General features: G+C 35.5%; 1 protein-coding gene across 1 annotated transcript in view; it reads right to left on the reverse strand.

Moving 5' to 3' along the window:
* LOC138080689 (centlein-like) overlaps positions 1–21,317 on the reverse strand; it is a 110,485-nt gene that overhangs the window by 25,707 nt on the left and 63,461 nt on the right. The window contains exons 7-10 of the mRNA XM_068973577.1: positions 18,919–19,016; positions 17,088–17,214; positions 14,314–14,451; positions 13,271–13,456 (exon numbers count right to left, since the gene is read on the reverse strand). Coding sequence (XP_068829678.1) covers positions 13,271–13,456; positions 14,314–14,451; positions 17,088–17,214; positions 18,919–19,016 — 549 coding nt within the window. The remainder of the gene's footprint in view (positions 1–13,270; positions 13,457–14,313; positions 14,452–17,087; positions 17,215–18,918; positions 19,017–21,317) is intronic.

The raw sequence follows: 21,317 nt of genomic DNA on the forward strand, positions 1-21,317 counted from the left end.
TTCAAGATTCCAATTATACATATGTTGAATCTCTGTAACTCGCTTCATAAATCCTGTTTTCCTCAATATTTTTTTTTAAAAATTTAAGTATAGTTAGAATGAAATAGTGTACATTTTAAGTGTTTAGTTCAATGAGCTTTGATAGCTGTATACCTCCATGTTGTTTTTGGTATCATAAATATGTATTGAATTTTGCCAAATGATTTTTAGGGAGTATTTGATTATATTGACTTTGCTATTTTTTAGAACTGTTGAATCAATCTTTCTTTCCTAGAATTATATAAACTTATTCATGGTGTAAATTATTTTCATATAATGCTTGATTTGATTAACTGATATGCAGTTGAGAATTTTTACATTGATGTTCATGATGAAATACTCATTTTCTTACAATGTTTTGTCAGGTTTTGGTTTTAAGGTTGTGCTGGTCACATAAAATGAACTGGGACTTATTTTCTTCTCTGCCATTTTCTGAAATAATTTCTGTAAGATGGTGATATATTTTTCCTGAAAGTTTGCTCAGTGAAACCCTCTGGATCTGGAGATAGTACATGTGTTTTTGTGTGTGAAGGCTTTAGATTTTTTTAAAAAATCCAATTTCTTTAACTAATAAAGAGCTACTCATATTTTCAATTCAATCTCCTGTTAGTTTTTGTGATGAAAGAAGTCAATTCCTAATAGTTCTGACCATTTCTCTTGGTAGTTTAGTAGGGACTCAGGGCAGTTTAGAAGTTACACTGAGTCAATCAGAGGAAAGAGCAAAGGGTTTGGCTGATGTCCACTCTTGTAGACAATGCTCAACCTTGGGTCCCCAGTGTGCAGACATGGTGGGGATGGGGCCCTTCCTCTCTTTTGGCATGCACTCTGTCACACATTCAGCTTGCTGGCTTAGGCAGACCTCTCTGCAAGAAACTTGGCCATAGTAAATACCAAATATTTATACTCAGTCTTTGCTAAGGAATAAAGGAAGCTCTAGGGCTGTGTTCATTCTACAAGTTGTCTGTCTCTCAGCTTTACTCCCAAAAACGTGAAGCTATCTAAAATGTGATGCTAGTGGTATATGATTGTGAAGCCACTATATGACAGGTAAGAGGTACTTTTTTGGAGAAGGCAATGGCACCCCACTCCAGCACACTTGCCTGGAAAACCCCATGGATGGAGGAGCCTGGTCGGCCGCAGTCCATGGGATTGCTAAGAGTCAGACACAGCTGAGTGATTTCACTTTCACTTTTCACTTTCATGCACTGGAGAAGGAAATGGCAACCCACTCCAGTGTTCTTGCCTGGAGAATCCCAGGAATGGGGGAGCCTGGTGGGCTGCCGTCTATGGGGTCACACAGAGTCAGACATGACTGAAGTGACTTAGCAGCAGCAGCAGCAGGTACTTTTTTGAAAAGTTGTTCATTTCACCTAAATTGTCAAATTTATTGTTATAAACTCATTCATATAATTTCCTTGTTACTTATGTTTCTGTAGTGATATCCCATCTTTTATTCCTGATATTGGTAATTTGTATTTTTAACCATTTTCTTCTTTATTCTTGGATTTTATATCAATGTAAAATAGATACCTGTGGGTTGTTTGAGGTATATAGCTAAGCTTATATTGTTTTCTAAATTGAAAGCAATTTTTCCAAGGCCATTATTGACTACTTTCCCTTACACTGATCTGAAATGAAAAATACAAACTTTATGTTCTGAATTCCCTTAGATGGGCTTGTTTTTGTAACTCTTTCTGTTCCAATGCTCTATGCATCTATTCCTGCACTTAATCATGCCATTTTATTTATACAGCTTTATAGCATGTTTTAACATTTCCTAGGAAAATTTTTCCTCTTTCCTTCCCATTCTTCTCCTTCTTCAGCCATCTTCATCCTCTTTCTTTCAGTTATATTTCTGGAACCAGTTTGTATCTTGGACAGCACTGACACATAGATAAGATATGGAATGAATTCTCATTGCAAATAGAACTACCTTATGACCCAGCAATCCCACTGCTGGGCATACACACCGAGGAAACCAGAACTGAAAGAGACACATGTACCCCAATGTTCATTGCAGCACTGTTTATAATAGCCAGGACATGGAAACAACCTAGATGTCCATCAGCAGATGAATGGATAAGAAAGCTGTGGTACATATACACAATGGAGTATTACTCAGCCATTAAAAAGAATTCATTTGAATCAGTTCTGATGAGATGGATGAAACTGGAGCCGATTATACAGAGTGAAGTAAGCCAGAAAGAAAAACACCAATACAGTATACTAACACATATATATGGAATTTAGAAAGATGGCAATGACGACCCTGTATGCAAGACAGGAAAAAAGACACAGCTGTGTATAACGGACTTTTGGACTCAGAGGGAGAGGGAGAGGGTGGGATGATTTTGGAGAATGGCATTCTATCATGTATACTATCATGTAAGAATTGAATCGCCAGTCCATGTCTGACACAGGATACAGCTTGCTTGGAGTTGGTGCATGGGGATAACCCACTGAGATGTTACGGGGAGGGAGGGGAGGGGGGTTCATGTTTGGGAACACATGTAAGAATTAAAGATTTTAAAATTAAAAAAAAAATAAAAAAATTAAAAAAATAAATAAATAAATAAAAATAAAAAAAATTATTTCTTCACATTCAGAAAAACAGTATATCTCTCCATTTATTTAGTTCTGTTTATGTTATTCAGTGTTTTATAGCTCACTTTATAGGTTGCTTGCATTTCTTGGAAGGTTTATTCCTGGGTATTTAATACTTTCTTTTTATCATTATAAATACAAATTTACAAATAGTACTCTAAATATACTATTACTTGTAAAGTCTACTTTATTTTATATGCTGACTTTGTTCTGAAATTATTGCTGAATTATCTGTTTAATAGTTTATTATTGGATTCTCTTGAATTTCCTAGGTCCATAAATATGTCATTGAAAATCACAGTTCAGTTGTACATGTTCAGTTTATTTTGGGAAAGGAGCTATTTTACAGTTTATGGATTTTTTTTTTTTTATAAAAGCAATTTTAAAATTTACTTTGAGTTTTTTTGTTTCTTTCTCCTAGCATTTTGAGTTGAAAGTTAAATTTTGGCTGAATTTTGAAGGTTTTGGTATTTCATTATAGTTCACGTTGAAATAGTTCATAAACTCACTTTTTATTTCCTCCTTAACCCGAAAATCATATAGATGGGTTTGGAATTTCTAAGTGGGCAGAAACATTTGGCTGATTATTTGCTAAAATCATAGTTACATTATACTCTACTCAGGGTACACTGCCTAAATGATTTTTGCTTTTTTGAACTTGAACTTTGTAGACTTAAATGTAAGTAATTTCTGTGAATGTTCCACATGGGTTTGAAAAGAAAGGAGCCTTGCTTATATTTTCTCTACTTGGATTGTTTATTTCTAAGTATAATATACTAGAAGACAGTAAATACCTTTGTGGATTCTTTGATTTCCATTTGTAGTTTCACCAAATTTTGCTTAATGTTGCCAGGTACATAAAAATTCATGAATTTTATATCTTCTTGGCAAATTATGCATTTTTATCAATATGAAATTGCTTGCTTTACCCTTATTAATTTTTTTCCTTAATTTGTCTCAAAATAATATTGCTGTATCTTCTTTTTTTTAGCATTTAGCTGGAATATATTCAGTTGTGTGCTGGTAAACAAGCTCTTGCAGGGGATGGGTATGACTTGTAATGTTTGCCAATTTCTATGGTGTTAGGTACTTGCACATGATTGATTTCAAACAACCAACATGAATGAGATGCTGGGAAAAGATAAGCAAAATTGATTCTCACAAGCTAACTGCAGGATATCATAATTTTATTCTTAATTTTTTTTGGCTTTTCGTATCATGTTTTAGGTGCATCTTTTTCAGAATCTCATAGTCTCTTTGCTTTTTTTTTCTTTTTTTAAAATATATTTCAACTTCATTATATATACTATGATTATTGGTATGTTTGTATCATCCTATCCTTTTTATTTACCATGCTTCTTATTAACTGTTCCTCTCCTTTGTTCTATCTTTCCTTCCTCCCTTCCTTGCATTCTTCTTCCTGGTTTGTATTGAATTGATGGAGATTTTAATTTTTTTTTAATTTCCTCTAATTCTTTGAAAATTAAATGCTTGATTCCTATTCTTGCGGTCACCTTTAAAACTCCTGAACATATATTTAATATTATTTAAGTAAACTTGATTAATTTAATATAATAAAATCAATATTATATTTTGAATCAATATCTAGAGTTTCTCATCCTCTGTATGTTCCACCAAAGCAAAAAAGAAACATCCCTTACAACCACCCCCTCACAACTTTGATACTATAATCACTGACATCAAGCTATTTAGATTTAATTGTAGGTTTTATAGGAGTCTTTATTTTCCATTGTTTCTTTTTCTTAATTTAATTTTATTATTATTATTATTATTTTTACTTTACAATATTGTATTGGTTTTGCCATACATCAACATGAATCTGCCATTGGTGTACATGTGTTCCCAATCCTGAACCCCCCTCCCACCTCTCTCCCCATACCATCCCTCTGGGTCATGCCAGTGCACCAGCCCCAAGCATCCTGTATCCTGCATCGAACCTAGACTGGCAATTCATTTCTTATATGATATTATACATATTTCAATGCCATTCTCCCAGATTATCCCACCCTTTCCCTCTCCCAGAGTCCAAAAGACTGTTCTATACATCTGTGTCTCTTTTGCTGTCTCTCATACAGGGTTATTGTTACCATCTGTTCTAAAGATTGACAAGCGTCCCATCTGGGCAGAAAGACCTGAAGAAGCGAAGAGGTAAGCTATTTTATCAATAATATACAGAGGAAAGAGCAAAGACTTTGAGGAAAAAAAAAAGACATGGCTTGCAGTATTCAAAGAACAGCAAGAAAGTCAGTATGGTTAAAGAGGGATAAATGAGGTGCATGTAGTAAAAAGTCTTAGAAGTAACAACAAGAATAATCATGGAAGCCTCACAGCAATGTTGCCATTAGCTGGCTGAAAGCAACATGGGTATATTTGGGAAAAATGTCTGTATTATTAAAAAATGTTATGTTATTTTGCTGAAATATACTTCATGATGCTCAAATATTCTTCCTCCCTTCCAAACTATACCTTTCAGATACATAGTAAAGTCTCACTGTACCAAGTTCATTGAAATGTTTTACTTCCCCCCTTATATCCAGGTTAAGATTTTGTTTTCATATGATCACACTTGCCTTTTGTTTCTATGCTGGTGCTCTGCCTGTTTTCAGCTCTGGGTGTTACTTCCATCTGGATTGTATTTTTACTTCCCTTCCATCCAATACAAAATTGCTTTCTCTTACCAGTTTAAAATCTGCTCAGCTTTTCTCTAAGCACTTCAAAATTGTGCAAAAGTCTTTAAATACTCCAATGTTAAAAACTTTAGAAGCTTAAAAATGTTTTACTCTATTTGCATCAGTTGAACAATGGTCCTTGGCTATCACTTGTCAAGGTAAGTAAAAACACTGTACCATACAAAATAAGCATTCAACAAATATTAAATGAATTTATAAAAGTTTATGTCAGCCTCCTTAAACTTCTTAAAATATCTCAATATTTGATTATATTTTCAAAATAAGAATACTTCTTGGATGTATATCCCAACTTAAAGTCACTATATTTTTCAATATTTCAATACGATTTATTGTAAGCAGTCAGCAATAGTGTTAGAGTGAAACAAGTTTTTTCATTCCAGTCTTATTAGATCTAGCTTTCCAGTCTTTATTAAGGAGTCTTGATCTGTGTTAGCTAACTATAAAAATTTTTTGAGTTTCATTGAATCATAATGAAGTGATTAGATTTTCAGTAAGATTAGATTCTTGTGATGAGGGTTATAATTGGCTGTTCAAGTACCTTGGAGTCACCCCTACAATCATAGTTTCTTGGAGAAATAATGTCTTTTCTAACAGCTTAGTTTTATTAAGATATAATTTACATATTTTAAATTTCACTCAATGTATTTTTATTAAAAGCTTTTCTTTAAAAATGCTATATATAATTTACCCTTTTTATATAATGATAGGACTGAAAGAGTTAATTCAAATTGGATTTTAAATATCATAATTAAGAAGTCACATCACCAAAATGGTACCAGTGTCCATCCCCCCACAAATATCAACAATTAGACATTCACAAACTAAAATAGCTCTAGAAGGGCTCAGGACTCCACTCAAGAAATTTCAGCAACACTGTGAAGCAAAAAAAAAGAGAGAATAACTCCATACAAAAAAAGGAAGGACAGCTTCACTGTGCCTGCACCATCCTATCCCCCAGGGCAGCACAGCTCAGGGCCAGTGAACTCCAGGGTTCAAGGGGCTCCCTCACTGGGAAAGGAAGAATGAGGTGAGCAACCAACTTTCCCAGTTTTTCACATCACAGCATGAAAGATCACTTCAGCTTCACCCTACCCAGAGACTGACAAAGTCAAGAGATATAGGGACAGGCTGGAAAAACAAAGAACAGCCAGGGCTCCCAATATCAGCTATACAGCAGGAGCAGCTGTGGTTCACAGTAACCAACTCTGTATAGGATCCCAACAGATTTCACCACTGAAGAAACCAATGCCTAGGATGGCTAAAATGGACCCCCTGCAGATTTCACCACTTTCACCTTCCCCCCACAGGTTTCCACTTTCACAAATGCTACCTGACAGTCCCTCCCTGACCCTAACTGGACCCTGCAATCTGCCAGGGAAGCCAGCTTAGCCTTTGCACCTGCACAAGTGCAAGATGCCAGCCCAGACCCCTGTAGTGATAGATAAATGTGCATGCATTTGGAGCTAACCTCTTCAACTGAGGGCCTCTTGCCAATGGTCTGCCACTGGCCTCTAATGATCTGTGAGTGCCTGTGGTGAGACTCTATGGCTACAAGACTGTATGGCAACCGCCAAGGCCCCCACGGCTGTGTGTGGGCCCAGACCTGGCCCTGTCTCCTCTCACTGGCTTGCACTGCTGGGTTCAGCTGCAGTGAGCCCCTCCACCTGAGCACCTGTACACCAACACCCAACTCCTGTCATTGGCCTCCACTGTTATGTGGGACCATTAAGCAAAAAAAAAAACAAACAAAGCTCAAAAAAATCTAACTTTATAATTCAATGAACTAGAAAAAGAACAAAGTAAACCTAGAGTTAGTAGAGGAAGGAAATAACAAAGAGCAGAGTGGAAATAAATAGAGACAAAAAGAGAACAGAAAAGATCAGTGAAACTAAGAGCTAGTTTTTAAAAGAGACAAACTAAATGGATAAATTTCTATCTACGCTTACCAAGAAAAAGACAGTACTGAAATTAAGAAAATTAATCTAGAGGGGTGGGATGGGGAGGAAGATGGAAGGAAGGTTCAAAAGGGAGGAGATATATGTGTACCTATGGCTGATTCATGTTTGGGTTTGACAGAAAACAACAAAATTCTGTAAAGCAATTATCATTCCATTAAAAAAATAAATTAAAAATAGAAAATTAGAAATGAAAGAGAAGATATTACAACTGACAATACAGAAATACAAAGAATCATAAAAGGATACTACGAACAATTATATGCCAACAAACTGGACAACCTAGAAGAAATGGATAAATTCCTAGAATATACAGTCTACCAAGACTGAATCACAAAGTGACAGAAAAATTGAACAGATCAATGAGTGAGCAGATTGAATCAGCAATCAAACACTTTCCAATAAAGAAAAGCCCATGACCCGATGGCTTCACTGGTGAATTCTACCTAAGACAGAATAATGCCAATTCTTCTAAAGCTCTTCCAAAGAATGTAAAAGGAAAGACCACTTTCAAACTCATTTTAAGAGGTCAGCATTAACCTGATACCAAAGACAGATAAGGACAGTACAAGAAAAGAAACCCATAGGCCAATACCTCTGATGAATATAGACGTAAAACCTCTGAACAAAATACTAACAAACTGAATTTAACAACACATTAGAAGGACCACACACCATGCTCAAGTGGGATTTATCCCTGGAATACAAGAATAAGTCAACATATACAAATCAATAAATGTAATATACTACATTAAAAGAATAAAGATAATAATCATACAATCATCTCAATAAATGCAAAAAAAATACTGGACAAAATTTAACATTCTTTCATGATAAACTCCCCACAAACTGGGTATAGAAGGAATATACTGTACATAACGAAAGCCATATAATACAAAACCAAACTAACATCACACTCAACAACAAAAAGCTGAAAGCTTTCCATCCAAGATCAGAAACAAGAGAAAGCTGACCACCCTCACCACTCCTGTTCAACACAGAACTGGAAGTCCTAGCTGGAGCAATTAGGCAGTGAAGAGAAACAAAAAGCATCCAAATCAGAAAGAAAGAAGTAACACTGTCTCTTTTTGCTCATGACATGATCTTTTATGTAGAAAATGCTAAGAACTCCATCCAAAAAAGCTGTTAAAATTAATCAACAAATTCAGTAAAGTTGTAGGATACAAAGTCACAGATAAAAATTAATTTGTTGTGTCTCTATACACTAACAATAAAACATGTGAAAAAGGAATAAAACAATCCCACCTACAGTAGCACCCAACAATAAAATTTTAGGGATAAATTTAACTAAGGAAGTGAAAGATCTATACACCCAAAACTCAAAGACACTGATGGAAGAAACTAAAGACACAAATAAATGAAATGATATCCTGCACTTACTGATTGAAAGAGTGGATATTCTTAAAATGTTCATTCTACCCAAAGACATCAAGAGGTTCAATAAGACCTCTATCAAAGTTCCAATGCCATTTTTTCCAGAAAAATAGAAAAAAACCCCCTAAATTTGGATGAAACTATAAGACTGACTAGCCAAAGCAATCTTAGGGAAGTGCAAAGCTGGAGGCATCATACTTCCTAACTTTAAATTCTATCTAACTCATACAACTTGATCAGACAAGGCAATGGCAACCCACTCCAGTACTCTTGCCTGGAAAATCCCATGGACGGAGGAGCCTGGAAGGCTGCAGTCCATGGGGTCGTTACGAGTTGGGCACGACTGAGTGACTTCACTGCAGATGGTGACTGCAGCCATGAAATTAAAAGACACTTACTCCTTGGAAGGCAAGTTGTGACCAACCTAGATACCATATTCAAAAGCAGAGACATTACTTTGCCAACAAAGGTCCATCTAGTCAAGGCTATGGTTTTTCCAGTAGTCACGTATGTATGTGAGAGTTGGACTGTGAAGACAGCTGAGCGCCAAAGAACTGATGCTTTTGAACTGTGGTGTTGGAGAACACTCTTGAGAGTCCCTTGGATTGCAAGGAGATCCAACCAGTCCATTCTGAAGGAGATCAACCCTGGGATTTCTTTGGAAGGGATGATGCTAAAGCCGAAACTCCAGTACTTTGGCCACCTAATGCGAAGAGTTGACTCACTGGAAAAGATTCTGATGCTGGAAGGGATTGGGGGCAGGAGGAGAAGGGGACGACCGAGGATGAGATGGCTGGATAGCATCACGGGTTCGATGGACGTGAGTCTGAGTGAACTCCGGGAGTTGGTGATGGGCAGGGAGGCCTGGCGTGCTGAGATTCATGGGGTCGCAAAGAGTCGGACACGACTGAGCGACTGAACTGAACTGAACTGAACTGAGTGACTTCACTTTCACTTTTTACTTTCCTGCATTGGAGAAGGGAATGGCAACCCACTCCAGTGTTCTTGCCTGGAGAATCCCAGGGATGGGGCAGCCTGGTGGGCTGTCGTCTATGGGTCGCACAGAATCAGACACAACTGAAGCAATTTAGCAGCAGCAGCAGCAGCACACAACTTGATAACAAAACCCCAAACATCCAATTTAGAAATGGAAATAGAATCTGAACAAATACTTTTCCAAAGAACACATACAATGGCCAGCAAGTTCTTGAGAAGGCGCTCAACCTTCCTGATCATCAGAGAAATGCAAATCAAAGCCACAAGGTATCAGCTCACCCCTGTTGGAATGGCTATTATCAAATAGATAAGAGAGAACAAATGCTGGCAAGATGTTCGGCAAAGGGAAACACTGTGCACCGTGGGTCAGACCGTAAACTGGTATGGCCACCATGGAAAACAGTCTAGAGGTTCCCCCAAAAATTACAAATGACAACTACCAGCAATCCAACTTCTGAGCATATACTGAAAGGAAATAAAAAAGGAATTGCAAAGAGATACGTGCCCTCTCATGGTCACTGCAGCATTACCTGCACTAATCAAGACATGGAAACAACTTGTGTCCATCAATGTATTAATGAGTGAGGAAAACGTAGTAAATATATGTGTGCGTGTGTGTGTGTGTGAGATTAAACACACACACAATGGAATATGAATGACACAGCCATAAAAAGAAGGAAATCCAGACATCTCTGACAACATGGATAGCCCCTGAGAGTACTATGCTAAGTGAAATAAACCAGATAGAAAAATACAAATACTGGATGATATCACTTATATATATATGGAATTTTAAAAAGGCAAACTCAGAGAGTAGAAAAGTGGTTGCCAGGGGCTGAGGGGAGGAGGAAATGAGATGTTGGTCAAATGGTACCAACTTCCAATCATAAGAAGAATAAGTTCCAGGGATTTAATGTATAACATAGTGATTATAGTTAACAATACTCAACTGTATACTTGGAATTCGCTATGACTAGATTTTAAATGTCCTTCCCATAACAATAACAACAAAATGGCAATTATGTGAGGTCAAGGATGTGTTAACTAACCTATTGTAGTAAACTTTTCATAATATATACATGTATCAAGTCATCATATTGTATATCTTAGTCTTAAAAAATGTTATGTCATATCTAATAAAGTTTAAAAAAATAGAAAAATCATAATTGAGTAGATCAGTACCAGTGTTAACAACTGTACACATTAAAAATAAAATTATAATGCTTTAAAAATATTCTTACTAAAGAATCAAGAAATTTATATGCCTTAATCATCTTACTAAATGTTAACAAGCAAGTACATATTGATAATTAAACGATTTAAGCTTCCGGATAAATGTTGTTCTTTGGCTGGTATTTATTTATCAGCTAACAAAAGCCACCGAGAAGATGGAATTGACCATATGATTCTCACATACAAGCACGTTAACAAGCCTATTATCAGGCCTCAATCAAACTGAGCAAATACTTCTAGAAATTTCCCTAGTGTGTTTTATTCAGTTATTAGGAGAATTCAAAGCTTCAGCTCTGCCACATACATCCAGCCCAGATGCTCAAAGCACTTGATTTTACTCCAGGGTAAAATTCCATATTCAAGACTAGATCTAGAACAGATGGCCACTCCACCTCTGCTGTAATCTGGTTGTGCCCTATGCATAAGTGAAAAAAAAACTAAAGGGAACACAGATTCCACAGCAGGGCCAGAACAAACATTATTACTATTAATATTACTAATAATAGTAATAATGTGTATTTTGTGTACCTGTACCCTATTAAGTTCTGCACGGAATGAGTCCCATTGATCATAATGTTCCATATAGGAACTATGTACATTCTCTAACTATGCTCAACATTCTTTAACTATGCTCATTATGAGTGTACATAGCTCTTGCCTTCACAGAGGTTTCAATCTGAGCAATGATTACGTGTCCAGCACTATTCTTGAAGCAGATATAAAGTCAATTTCTCAAGAATTTAGCAAACTCTATTATGTGCCAGTTGTTTTTGTTGTTTGGTTGCTAAGTCGTGTTTGACTCTTTGTGACCCAGTGAACTGTGACCCAACAGGCCCTAGTCCTGTTTCCATGGGATTTCCCAGGCAAGAATACTGGAGGGGGTTGCCATTTCCTTCTCCAGGGGATCATCCCAACTCAGGGGTCAAATTCACATCTTCAGCAAAGGGGACAGCATAATGGCAACAGACCTGTTTGCTAGCTACAATACAAGGCAGAATAAAAGGCACTACATAGGAGCGTAAACAACTCATGCTGCTGCTGCTGCTAAGTCACTTCAGTTGTGTCCAACTCTGTGCGACCCCATAGACGGCAGCCCACCAGGCTCCCCCGTCCCTGGGATTCTCCAGGCAAGAACACTGGAGTGGGTTGCCATTTCCTTCTCCAATGCAGGAAAGTGAAAAGTGAAAGTGAAGTTGCTCAGTCGTGTCCAACCCTCAGCAACCCCATGGACTGAAGCCTTCCAGGCTCCTCCGTCCATGGGATGTTCCAGCCATGAGTACTGGAGTGGGGTGCCATTGCCCTCTCCGAAACAACTCATAGCGGCATTAAAAAGAGTGGAGCAATCCCCAGGTTCCCAGGCCTCAGTCCCTTGTTATCCCTGAAACCAAACTGTTCCTCCTACATTTTCCCAGAATAGTTAGGGAGGAATACTGGCTGACCATGTCGGGGCAGAAGTACAGACCAGAGGTCTAAACACTCTCCTATAAATACTGTGAAACAAAACCTGGTATTCTCCCTTCCCCCACCACTCTTAGCTTCGGTGGTTCCTTGTATAGCCAATGCCTAAGCCTTTCTGGGATTATTCAGTGGGCAGATAATTTCTAGATGGTACACCCTTTGTAGATATTCTAGTTTGCCTTCCTTTTGTCCTGCCAGATCATTTACCATTCCTTTACCCAATCCATTGGAGAAGGAAATGGCAACCTACTCCAGTATTCTTGCCTGGAGAATCCCATGGACAGAAGAGCTTGGTGGGCTACAGTCCACGGGTCGCAAAGAGTCGGACACGACTGAGCGACTTCACTTCACTTTCACTTCACTTACCCATTCCATGCCTGATAAGTTATGGGGCCCAGGTGCAATGTCTCTTAACATCAATGATCATGGATCAAGCTTCTGGTTGTTCTTGCTTGGCTGATTTTTAAAAGGAAGTGGAATGGAAATAACTCAATTCTGTCTCTTAACATCAATGATCATGGATCAAGCTTCTGGTTGTTCTTGCTTGGGTGATTTTTAAAAGAAAGTGGAATGGAAATAACTCAATTCTTTGGTCTTAAAACATGTCTTGCTTATGTGATCACCACAATTTCATAACTAAACTGATACTAGAAAAAGAATATTAAAAACATAGTGGACATTTTTAAACTCAAGCTATAAAAATGCATCTTTCATAGACAAAATCTGAATAGTGTGGTGGGTAGGGTACGGGAAGATGCTTTGTGGTTTGGGAAAGAATGCAGAAAGGAAATTCAAGAATACCCCAGATAATCTGAAATAGGCCACTGCCCTCTGCGCCTGAATTAAAGCACCAGTTAGTAAAGTGCAAATAATTCAAACCTTCACAAATATGGTGAACTCTTCTACTTTCTCACTGGCTAGTAGCAATTTCTTCTGTGCACCTTCTAGGGCCTGCTCACTTTGCATTGCTAATCCTTGAAGATGCTTAGATGCTGCTGTTTCAATCTCTGCCATGGCAGATTCAGTCTCATTTATTTTTGACAGGAGGAAAGTAAGCTTGAGATCCTGCAAAAGACCAGTAATCATAGAATAAAAATATGTTTCTTAAACAGATTTGGAAGTTAGAGATGCAAGATAAAAAAAGGGTTTCATTACTCTCTTTATATCTTATATTTATTTTCATTTGAGTAAACTTTATTTTCAATGACTATCTTGAGCACATATAACCACATATTTATCATCGAAATAAATTTATTCTTTTAAAAATTATAAATCATAAAGACATGGAAGGGATTTTGGACTAAAACATTTCATATATCAAATGGAAGTATTTAATTAGTTTATAAGTTTTCAGTTCAGTTCAGTTCAGTTCCTCAGTCGTGTCCGACTCTTTGCGACCCCATGAATCACAGCAGGCCAGGCCTCCCTGTCCATCACCAACTCCCGGAGTTCACTCAGACTCACGTCCATCGAGTCCGTGATGCCATCCAGCCATCTCATCCTCTGTCGTCCCCTTCTCCTCCTGCCCCCAATCCCTCCCAACATCAGAGTATTTTCCAATGAGTCAACTCTTCCATGAGGTGGCCAAAGTACTGGAGTTTCAGCTTTAGCATCATTCCTTCCAAAGAACACCCAGGGCTGATCTCCTTTATGGACCTAAAACTTTATATCTACTTATATAAATATAAGTTCTTAACAACAGTTTTCATTTATTATAAATCATCAAGATAAACAAAATCTGTCTCTCTAATATAGCATTACCTTTAATAGTAAACAAATTCTTAGTGTTTTAGGTAGAGATATAAATGTCCTTTGCAGAACATTTTAAACATTTAAGTAACTCATAGTAGGTTTGGGGAGAAATAAAAATAAAAAAGAGATTGTTACAGTCCACCTCTAAGCTAAAATATCCTAAACCATACCTTTTTTTCTAACTCCTCTTTAGTTTGCTGATACATCTCTTCATACTGAGACTTCTCTTTTACAGCAACACTGAGTCTTTGCTTTAGTGAATCAATTGATACTTTCTTGTTGGAACACTCCTCAGTTAATGTCTTTACCTACAATAAATGCACAAAGGTAGAGATGTATGGAGAGAGTAACATGGAAACTTACATTACCATATGTAAAATAGATAGCCAATGGGAATTTGCTGTATGTCTCAGGAAACTCAAACAGGGCCTCTGTATTAACCTAGAGGGGTGGGAGGGGGAGGGAGATGGGAGGTAGGTTCAAAAGGGAGGGGATATATATATATATATGTATACCTATGGCTGATTCATGTTAAGCTTGAAGTTTGACGGAAAACAACAAAATTCTGTAAAGCAATTATCCTTCAATTAAAAAATAAATAAAAATTTTTTAAAAGCACAAAGGTAAATATTATTGGTAAAGGCAGTCTAGTTCTACACTGTATTTGTTTTAACAGAAACCAAATGAATGCATGAATAAGTCATTTCATTTATTTTCTCATAAGTGATATCAAATTCAAGCCTAAGATTTGTGTAACTCATACAGCACTGCAAGCACGAACTAACCACACTGAAGTCAGTAGTGAGTGAGACTAACAATACATAAGTCAATAACAACACCCAAAAACTGCACAAAAAAGCATGAATATTGCTATGTGTAGACTTCTACCTAATAATACAAGATTATCTTTAACTACGTTTCCTTTAATTACTAACCTGAACTTTCTTAAGCAAAAGATGGTTGTTTTGATTCTTTAATAAGCCAAGTCATAGAAAACTTTAATTTGTATTCTCCAATATAACATGTACTTTTTAGGATAAAATTAAATAAGTAATACAACACATTTATTGTGCATTTCAAAGAACAGCAGAAGACTCCAAAGGAGACATACCAATCAGCTAATAAATATATGAAAGGATTCTCAACATGACTCATTATTAGAGAAATGTAAATCAAAACTACAATGAGATATCACCTCACACTGGTCAGAATGGCCATCACCAAAAATTTCAGAAACAGTAAGTGCTGGAAAGGGTGTGGAGAAAAGGGAACCCTCTTTCACTGTTGTTGGGAATATAAATTGATACAGTCACTATGGAAGATAGTTTGGAGATTCCTTAAAAGACTAGGAATAAACTATCATATGACCCAGCAATACCACTTCTAGGCACACACACTGAGGAAACCAGAACTGATCCATATACCGCAATGTTTACTGCAGCACTATTTACAATAGCTAGGATATGGAAGCAACCTAGATGTCCCTTGACAGGTGAATGGATAAAGAAGCTGTGGTAATGTATACAATGGAATACTACTCAGCCATAAAAAGAAATGCATTTGAGTCAGTTATAATAAGGTGGATGAACCTAAGGCCCATTATACAGAGTGAAGTTAAGTGAGAAACAGAAAAACAAATAGTATATTAACACATATATATGAAATCTAGAAAGATGATACTGATGAACCTATTTGCAGGGCAGCAATGGAGATGCAGACAGAGAACAGACTTATGGACATGGGCCAGGAGGAGAAAGGAGAGAGTGGGATGAATGGAGAGAGTTGCATGGAGGCATATACACTACCACATGTAAAACAGATAGCCAGTGGAAATCTGCTGTATGACTCAGGGAACTCAAACTGGGGCTCTGTAACAACCTAGAGGGGCGGGAAAGGGTGGGAGCTGGGAGGAAGGTTCAAGAGGGAGTGGACATATGTACACCTATGGCTAATTCATGTTGAGGCGTGGCAGAAACCAAACCAATATTATAAAGCAATTATCCTTTAATTAAAAATAAATACATGTTTAAAAAAATGCTAAAAAATACCAGAAGAAAACATTTTTTCAGTTTAATACTATTAAAGATAAATAAATTCTTATACAAACATTGTATACTTCAAATGATTATTGAAGTCAAAATGAACAAAATTTAAAAGATAGCATTGAAAAAAACCTATATGAAGTAATTATAATTTGTGAGCATATGTGGAGGAGAAAGAGAAAGAAAATCTGTACACATGTTCTTGCTCATGTAAAATTTTCTCTCTTCCATTTGAGCATTACTTACATTTTTTATCTCCAACAAGGAAAATAAGGGAGATGTTCTCTCTGGAGTGGATAACATTTTGTGAATGCCAAAGCACAAGCTGCTTTATGATTTGTGTAAATAGCAGCTTTTAAAATTTTTTAAACAAAAAATATCTCTTAGTCAGCAAACTGCTGATTTTACTTTGGGGTCAGATAGTGTACAATTATTTTAAATATGACTCTTTTCTTAAGTACACTGAATTAAACATGCACAAGAAAATACTTTAAAACAATTGTGGGGAGTACACTTTTTGAAGAACTGATAGTTATTAGCATATTTTTTCATTTAAAACACAAGCTTAATTCTATCATAAATAGTAGTTTTAAAGAAAATGCTTAAAATAATAGAAGTTTGAATCTCAAAAATAATACAGATTTTTTAAAATTAAACTGAACTTCTCATGGTATATTTACAATATAAAAAGAACGAATGGCTATATTATGTGTGAGATTTTGTCTTGAATTTTAAAACAAAAAATGTACTTTCAGAGCAAATGATGTAATTATGTAACAACACAGGTATATTTTATGAATATTTACTACACATTTTGTTAAGATTGAATATTGAAGTTAAGCAAGTAAATACAAAGGGGAGTGATCTTTTTTTTTAGTGTCAGTGAACATAAAAATTGATACCTTTTTTTCAAGATTTTCTAGCATTTCATTAATGCTCTCATTACTTTCCAAATTTACTTTCTGTCGAAATTTCAAGTCCTCTATCAAATGTCTTTTCATGGTTATATCTCTCTCCATTCGAGACATCCTTGAAAGGGAAAAAAAGGTATCTTATCAAGAGTGATAGAAAATACTGCAATAGTGATAGTATCTTACATATTATCCAATGTTATACCTACTGTAAATTTTTAAGTGCTATCTGATTAATTGCAAATTAATAAAATAATTGCTTGGTTTAAAATATTGCTGTTAGTATTTTGAGTAAAATATTAAAATCTATAATCCAGCTGTGACTTGGTAAATGCAGTATTTTATATAAACATATGCATTAAAAAAAGAACTGAGAAAGCTTAATAAAATTTTTTGAAAACTTAAAATTATTATATTTATATACCACTCATGCTTCCAAAAAAAATACAAGTAACATTTAGAGATTATCAAAATCATAACACTGATTGTTTCTGATAAACAATTCTATAATAAAGAAGTATAAAATTTGATAATATCATATAAAGACACTGAAGTGATTTATAATATTATATAAAGACATATCAGTGATTGAACTGATGTATCAGTTTAGCTTAAGGTGATAATGCTAAGTATAAAATGATAAATGTAATAACCACTATTACTATTATAATAAGAACAACAATAACTAACATTTAATGAATGTTTACTATGTACCAGTCACTGTTATAAGTGCTTTACATGTATTTCAATTCTAAGAACTTTATGAGTTAATTCTATTAACTTGAGATCCAGAGCTGGCAGATAAAGAAGACAGGATTCAAAGAATGTTATCTAAAGTCCTCATTGGTAAACAGTAAGTAAGACTAACTCAATCTATCAAGAAGCTTCAAGATATTCTGCTTAAAAAAAATTAACCAATTTTCTTATCTAACATTTTTATCTACTAAAGTGAAAGTGAATTTGCTCAGTCCTGTCTGACTCTTTGGGACCCCAGGGACTGTAGCCCAACCAGGCTCCTCTGTCCATGGGGATTTTCCAAGCAAGAATACTGGACTGAGTTGCCATTTTCTTTTCCAAGGGATCTTCCCGACCCAAGGAATGAACCTGCGTCTGCACTGTACCGGGTCCCACACTGCAGGCAGATGTTTTACCATTTGAGCCACTAGGGAAATTCCTTATCTACTAAGATCACTTTTAAGTAAGTGATCTCTAATTATGAATGACTAAACTTCTTTCTAAACACATCACTTCTAAGCTCTAGATACCTATAAAAGTTATTGAAAGGAAACAATTTTGATTCTGTGAGACAGAACATTGTAAACTCCTTTTTTAGTATAAATACACAAAGTACAATATTTCATAACTCTTCAGTTATTTTAAATACAAACAAAACTCTTTTTTTCATCTTTGCTTTACAAGCTCAAGTAACAACTCCAATATAAATCAATATATATAATATATATGTACATATTTATATATATATATATATTTTTAGTCAAATAATTCCTACATTCTAAAGTTTTCTGTTCATAGTGTTTAGGCCATTAACTGATATTTATTCAAGATTAAAACGTTGACTCTAAGAAGGAAAATCTAACTTTAAACATTTTTACTCTAATTAATAAAAGTAGTAACTATCTTGCCATCAACTATACTATATATAATATTCTTTAAACTTTCATCTTATTTAGGTTCAAACATAAACTAAGACAGGAAAACAATTTTAACATGTTGGTATTGTTTCTTAGGGTTAAGTGTTTAATAGAGTTACTTGCCACTAGGTGGCACCAAATACAATGGATAAAAATATAAAGCAACCTACTTTTCATGCATTTCCTTTATGTGTTCTTCTTTTGCTAGGAGTTCAAACTTCAGAGACTTCAAGTTTGAAGATTGTTTAGTGAGTTCATTAGTTGCATTCTAGATTAAAAACACATATAAATTTAAATATACCTTGCAATCTTGTTCTAAGGCAGCATAAATATAAATGTCATTCTCATGAACAGTAATAAAAATGCAAAAATTATGGTTATAATTAAAATGAACATTTAAACACTTGAAAATGTTTCACTTTGTATGTTCTAATAGAAATATCAGGGCACACTAAAATTTTTATATAACATGTCAAAATCATAGAAGAACACACTCATAATAATTGCAAAGATATTACAAAAATATATTTATAGGAAATATAGATTTTACAAAATTTAAATGTGTATTACTAAGTATTTTTATGGTTTAATAAGATTACTTAAAACTAATTCCGGATTTACTAATAATCAGACTAAATACAGTCACAAATACTTTGCTGCACCTCCCACCAAGAGGATAGAATGGAGTCTATCTCCCATCCCTCTTAATCTGATCTGGCCTGTGATTTGCTTTGACAGAAAATATCTGGCATGAATGACATTATGCAAATATCAGATCCAGGCTTTAAATTGTTGTAGCTTGCACCTTTGCCCTCTTGTAATGCTGCTCTGGGATCACCTACCAACAAGTACAGAGGAAAGGCCATTTGGAAGAATACTGAAGTACCCCAGATGAAGCCAACAGACCAATCGTAAGCCGTGAGTGAGGCTCTCTTGGAACTTCCAGCCCAGATAAATCCTTGGTTTAGAAGAATGCAGGTGTGTGAGGGTACCCAGCAAACAGCCCAAAAGAACTACCTAGTGAACCCACTGGATCATAAATTGCTATTGTTTTAAACTGCTACATTTTGGATAATTTGTTAGACAATAATAAATAACTGATCAAGAATCTCATGAATACTAAATACTTTCTTCCTTGAACCTATATTGTTGCTGTTTAGTTGCTAAGTCCTGTCCAACTCTCTTTGTGGCTCCATGGACTGCAGCCCACCCAGGCTCCTGTGTCCATGGGATTTCCCAGGCAAGAATACTGGGGTGCGTTGCCATTCTCTTCTCCAGGGGATCTTCCTGACCCAGGGATCAAACCCGTGTCTCCTGCATTGGCAGGTGGATTCTTTACCACTGAGCAACCTGGGAAGTATTTATATATAATTATTAGTTTTTCAAAGCAGAACAGCATTGTGGAATTTGTTGTTTGCACAGCTTAGGGGCCAGAGGTAGTAACTAGAGTGCCAGGGATCCCTAGCTTTCAATTTTGACTCAAATTCCAGGAAAACATGTACCCTAAGATATTATTTAGTGGTTTTGATATTTTGGATTTTTACCTATAAGATAGTGTTGACAGAAATTTATTCATGTGTTAAATTTTTAAAGTATTAAACTAATATAATAAAATAATAATTTAATAGTCAAATTCTTTCTGGAATGACTGTTCATTCATTTAGAAATAATAATTCAAGATTACATTAACCAATTAAAGTGAACGTGAACATCACTCGGTTGTCTGACTCTTTGTGGCCCCATGGACTATACAGTCCATGGAATTCTCCAGGCCAGAATACTAGAGTGTGTAGACCATTCCCTCCTTCAAGGAATCTTCCCAATCCAGGGATTGAACCCAGGTCTCCCACATTTCAGGCAGATTATCTTTACCAGCCGAGCCACCAGGGAAGCCCCACATTAAGCAATAGTGATACTTTAATATAATGATATTATATTATAAATATTATCACTACATTAATTGGTATCTTACTATGTCTAATTTATTACTACTGTATCATTATATAGTGATGCCTTTAAAATACATCATGATATAAATGGCTACTCAGCCTTGCTCTGAATGGTCCCAGGCTGCTGTTTTTCTAATTTTGTATTTTTACCTTAGCATTTTTATATTTTCTTTATCTATCAATCTGTTGATCATAATTTCTTACTTCTCGCAATATTTCTGCCTAAAAACAATCACCCTGTCCCTTAGTATGCATACTTCTAATTTGGTGTTTTCTGCTGAGAAGGTAAACAAACTCATTACAGCTGTATTTAAAATAAAAAACAATAGGTAGTAAATTAAGAGTGAAAATATCTTCAACAGAATAAACTAAGTAGATTTTAAGATAACTGATTCTTTTATGTTTTTAAATTTATGGTTGTTATTTTAGGTGGCTGAAAAATGCAGTAATTCTGACTTCTGGATAATTGAGGGATTACAGAATTATAATAAATAAAACAATGCTAGCTTATAGATACTTTTGTTAGACTCTCTAAATCTCACAGCTATTTTAATCCTCCAAAATCCTTTTGAAATGGGTACAAAGTTGTCCTGCTCTAGACCTCTGGAAAAGCTAAGTAA

This window comes from Capricornis sumatraensis, chromosome 6, assembly GCF_032405125.1.
Source record: "Capricornis sumatraensis isolate serow.1 chromosome 6, serow.2, whole genome shotgun sequence".
NCBI lineage: Eukaryota > Metazoa > Chordata > Mammalia > Artiodactyla > Bovidae > Capricornis > Capricornis sumatraensis.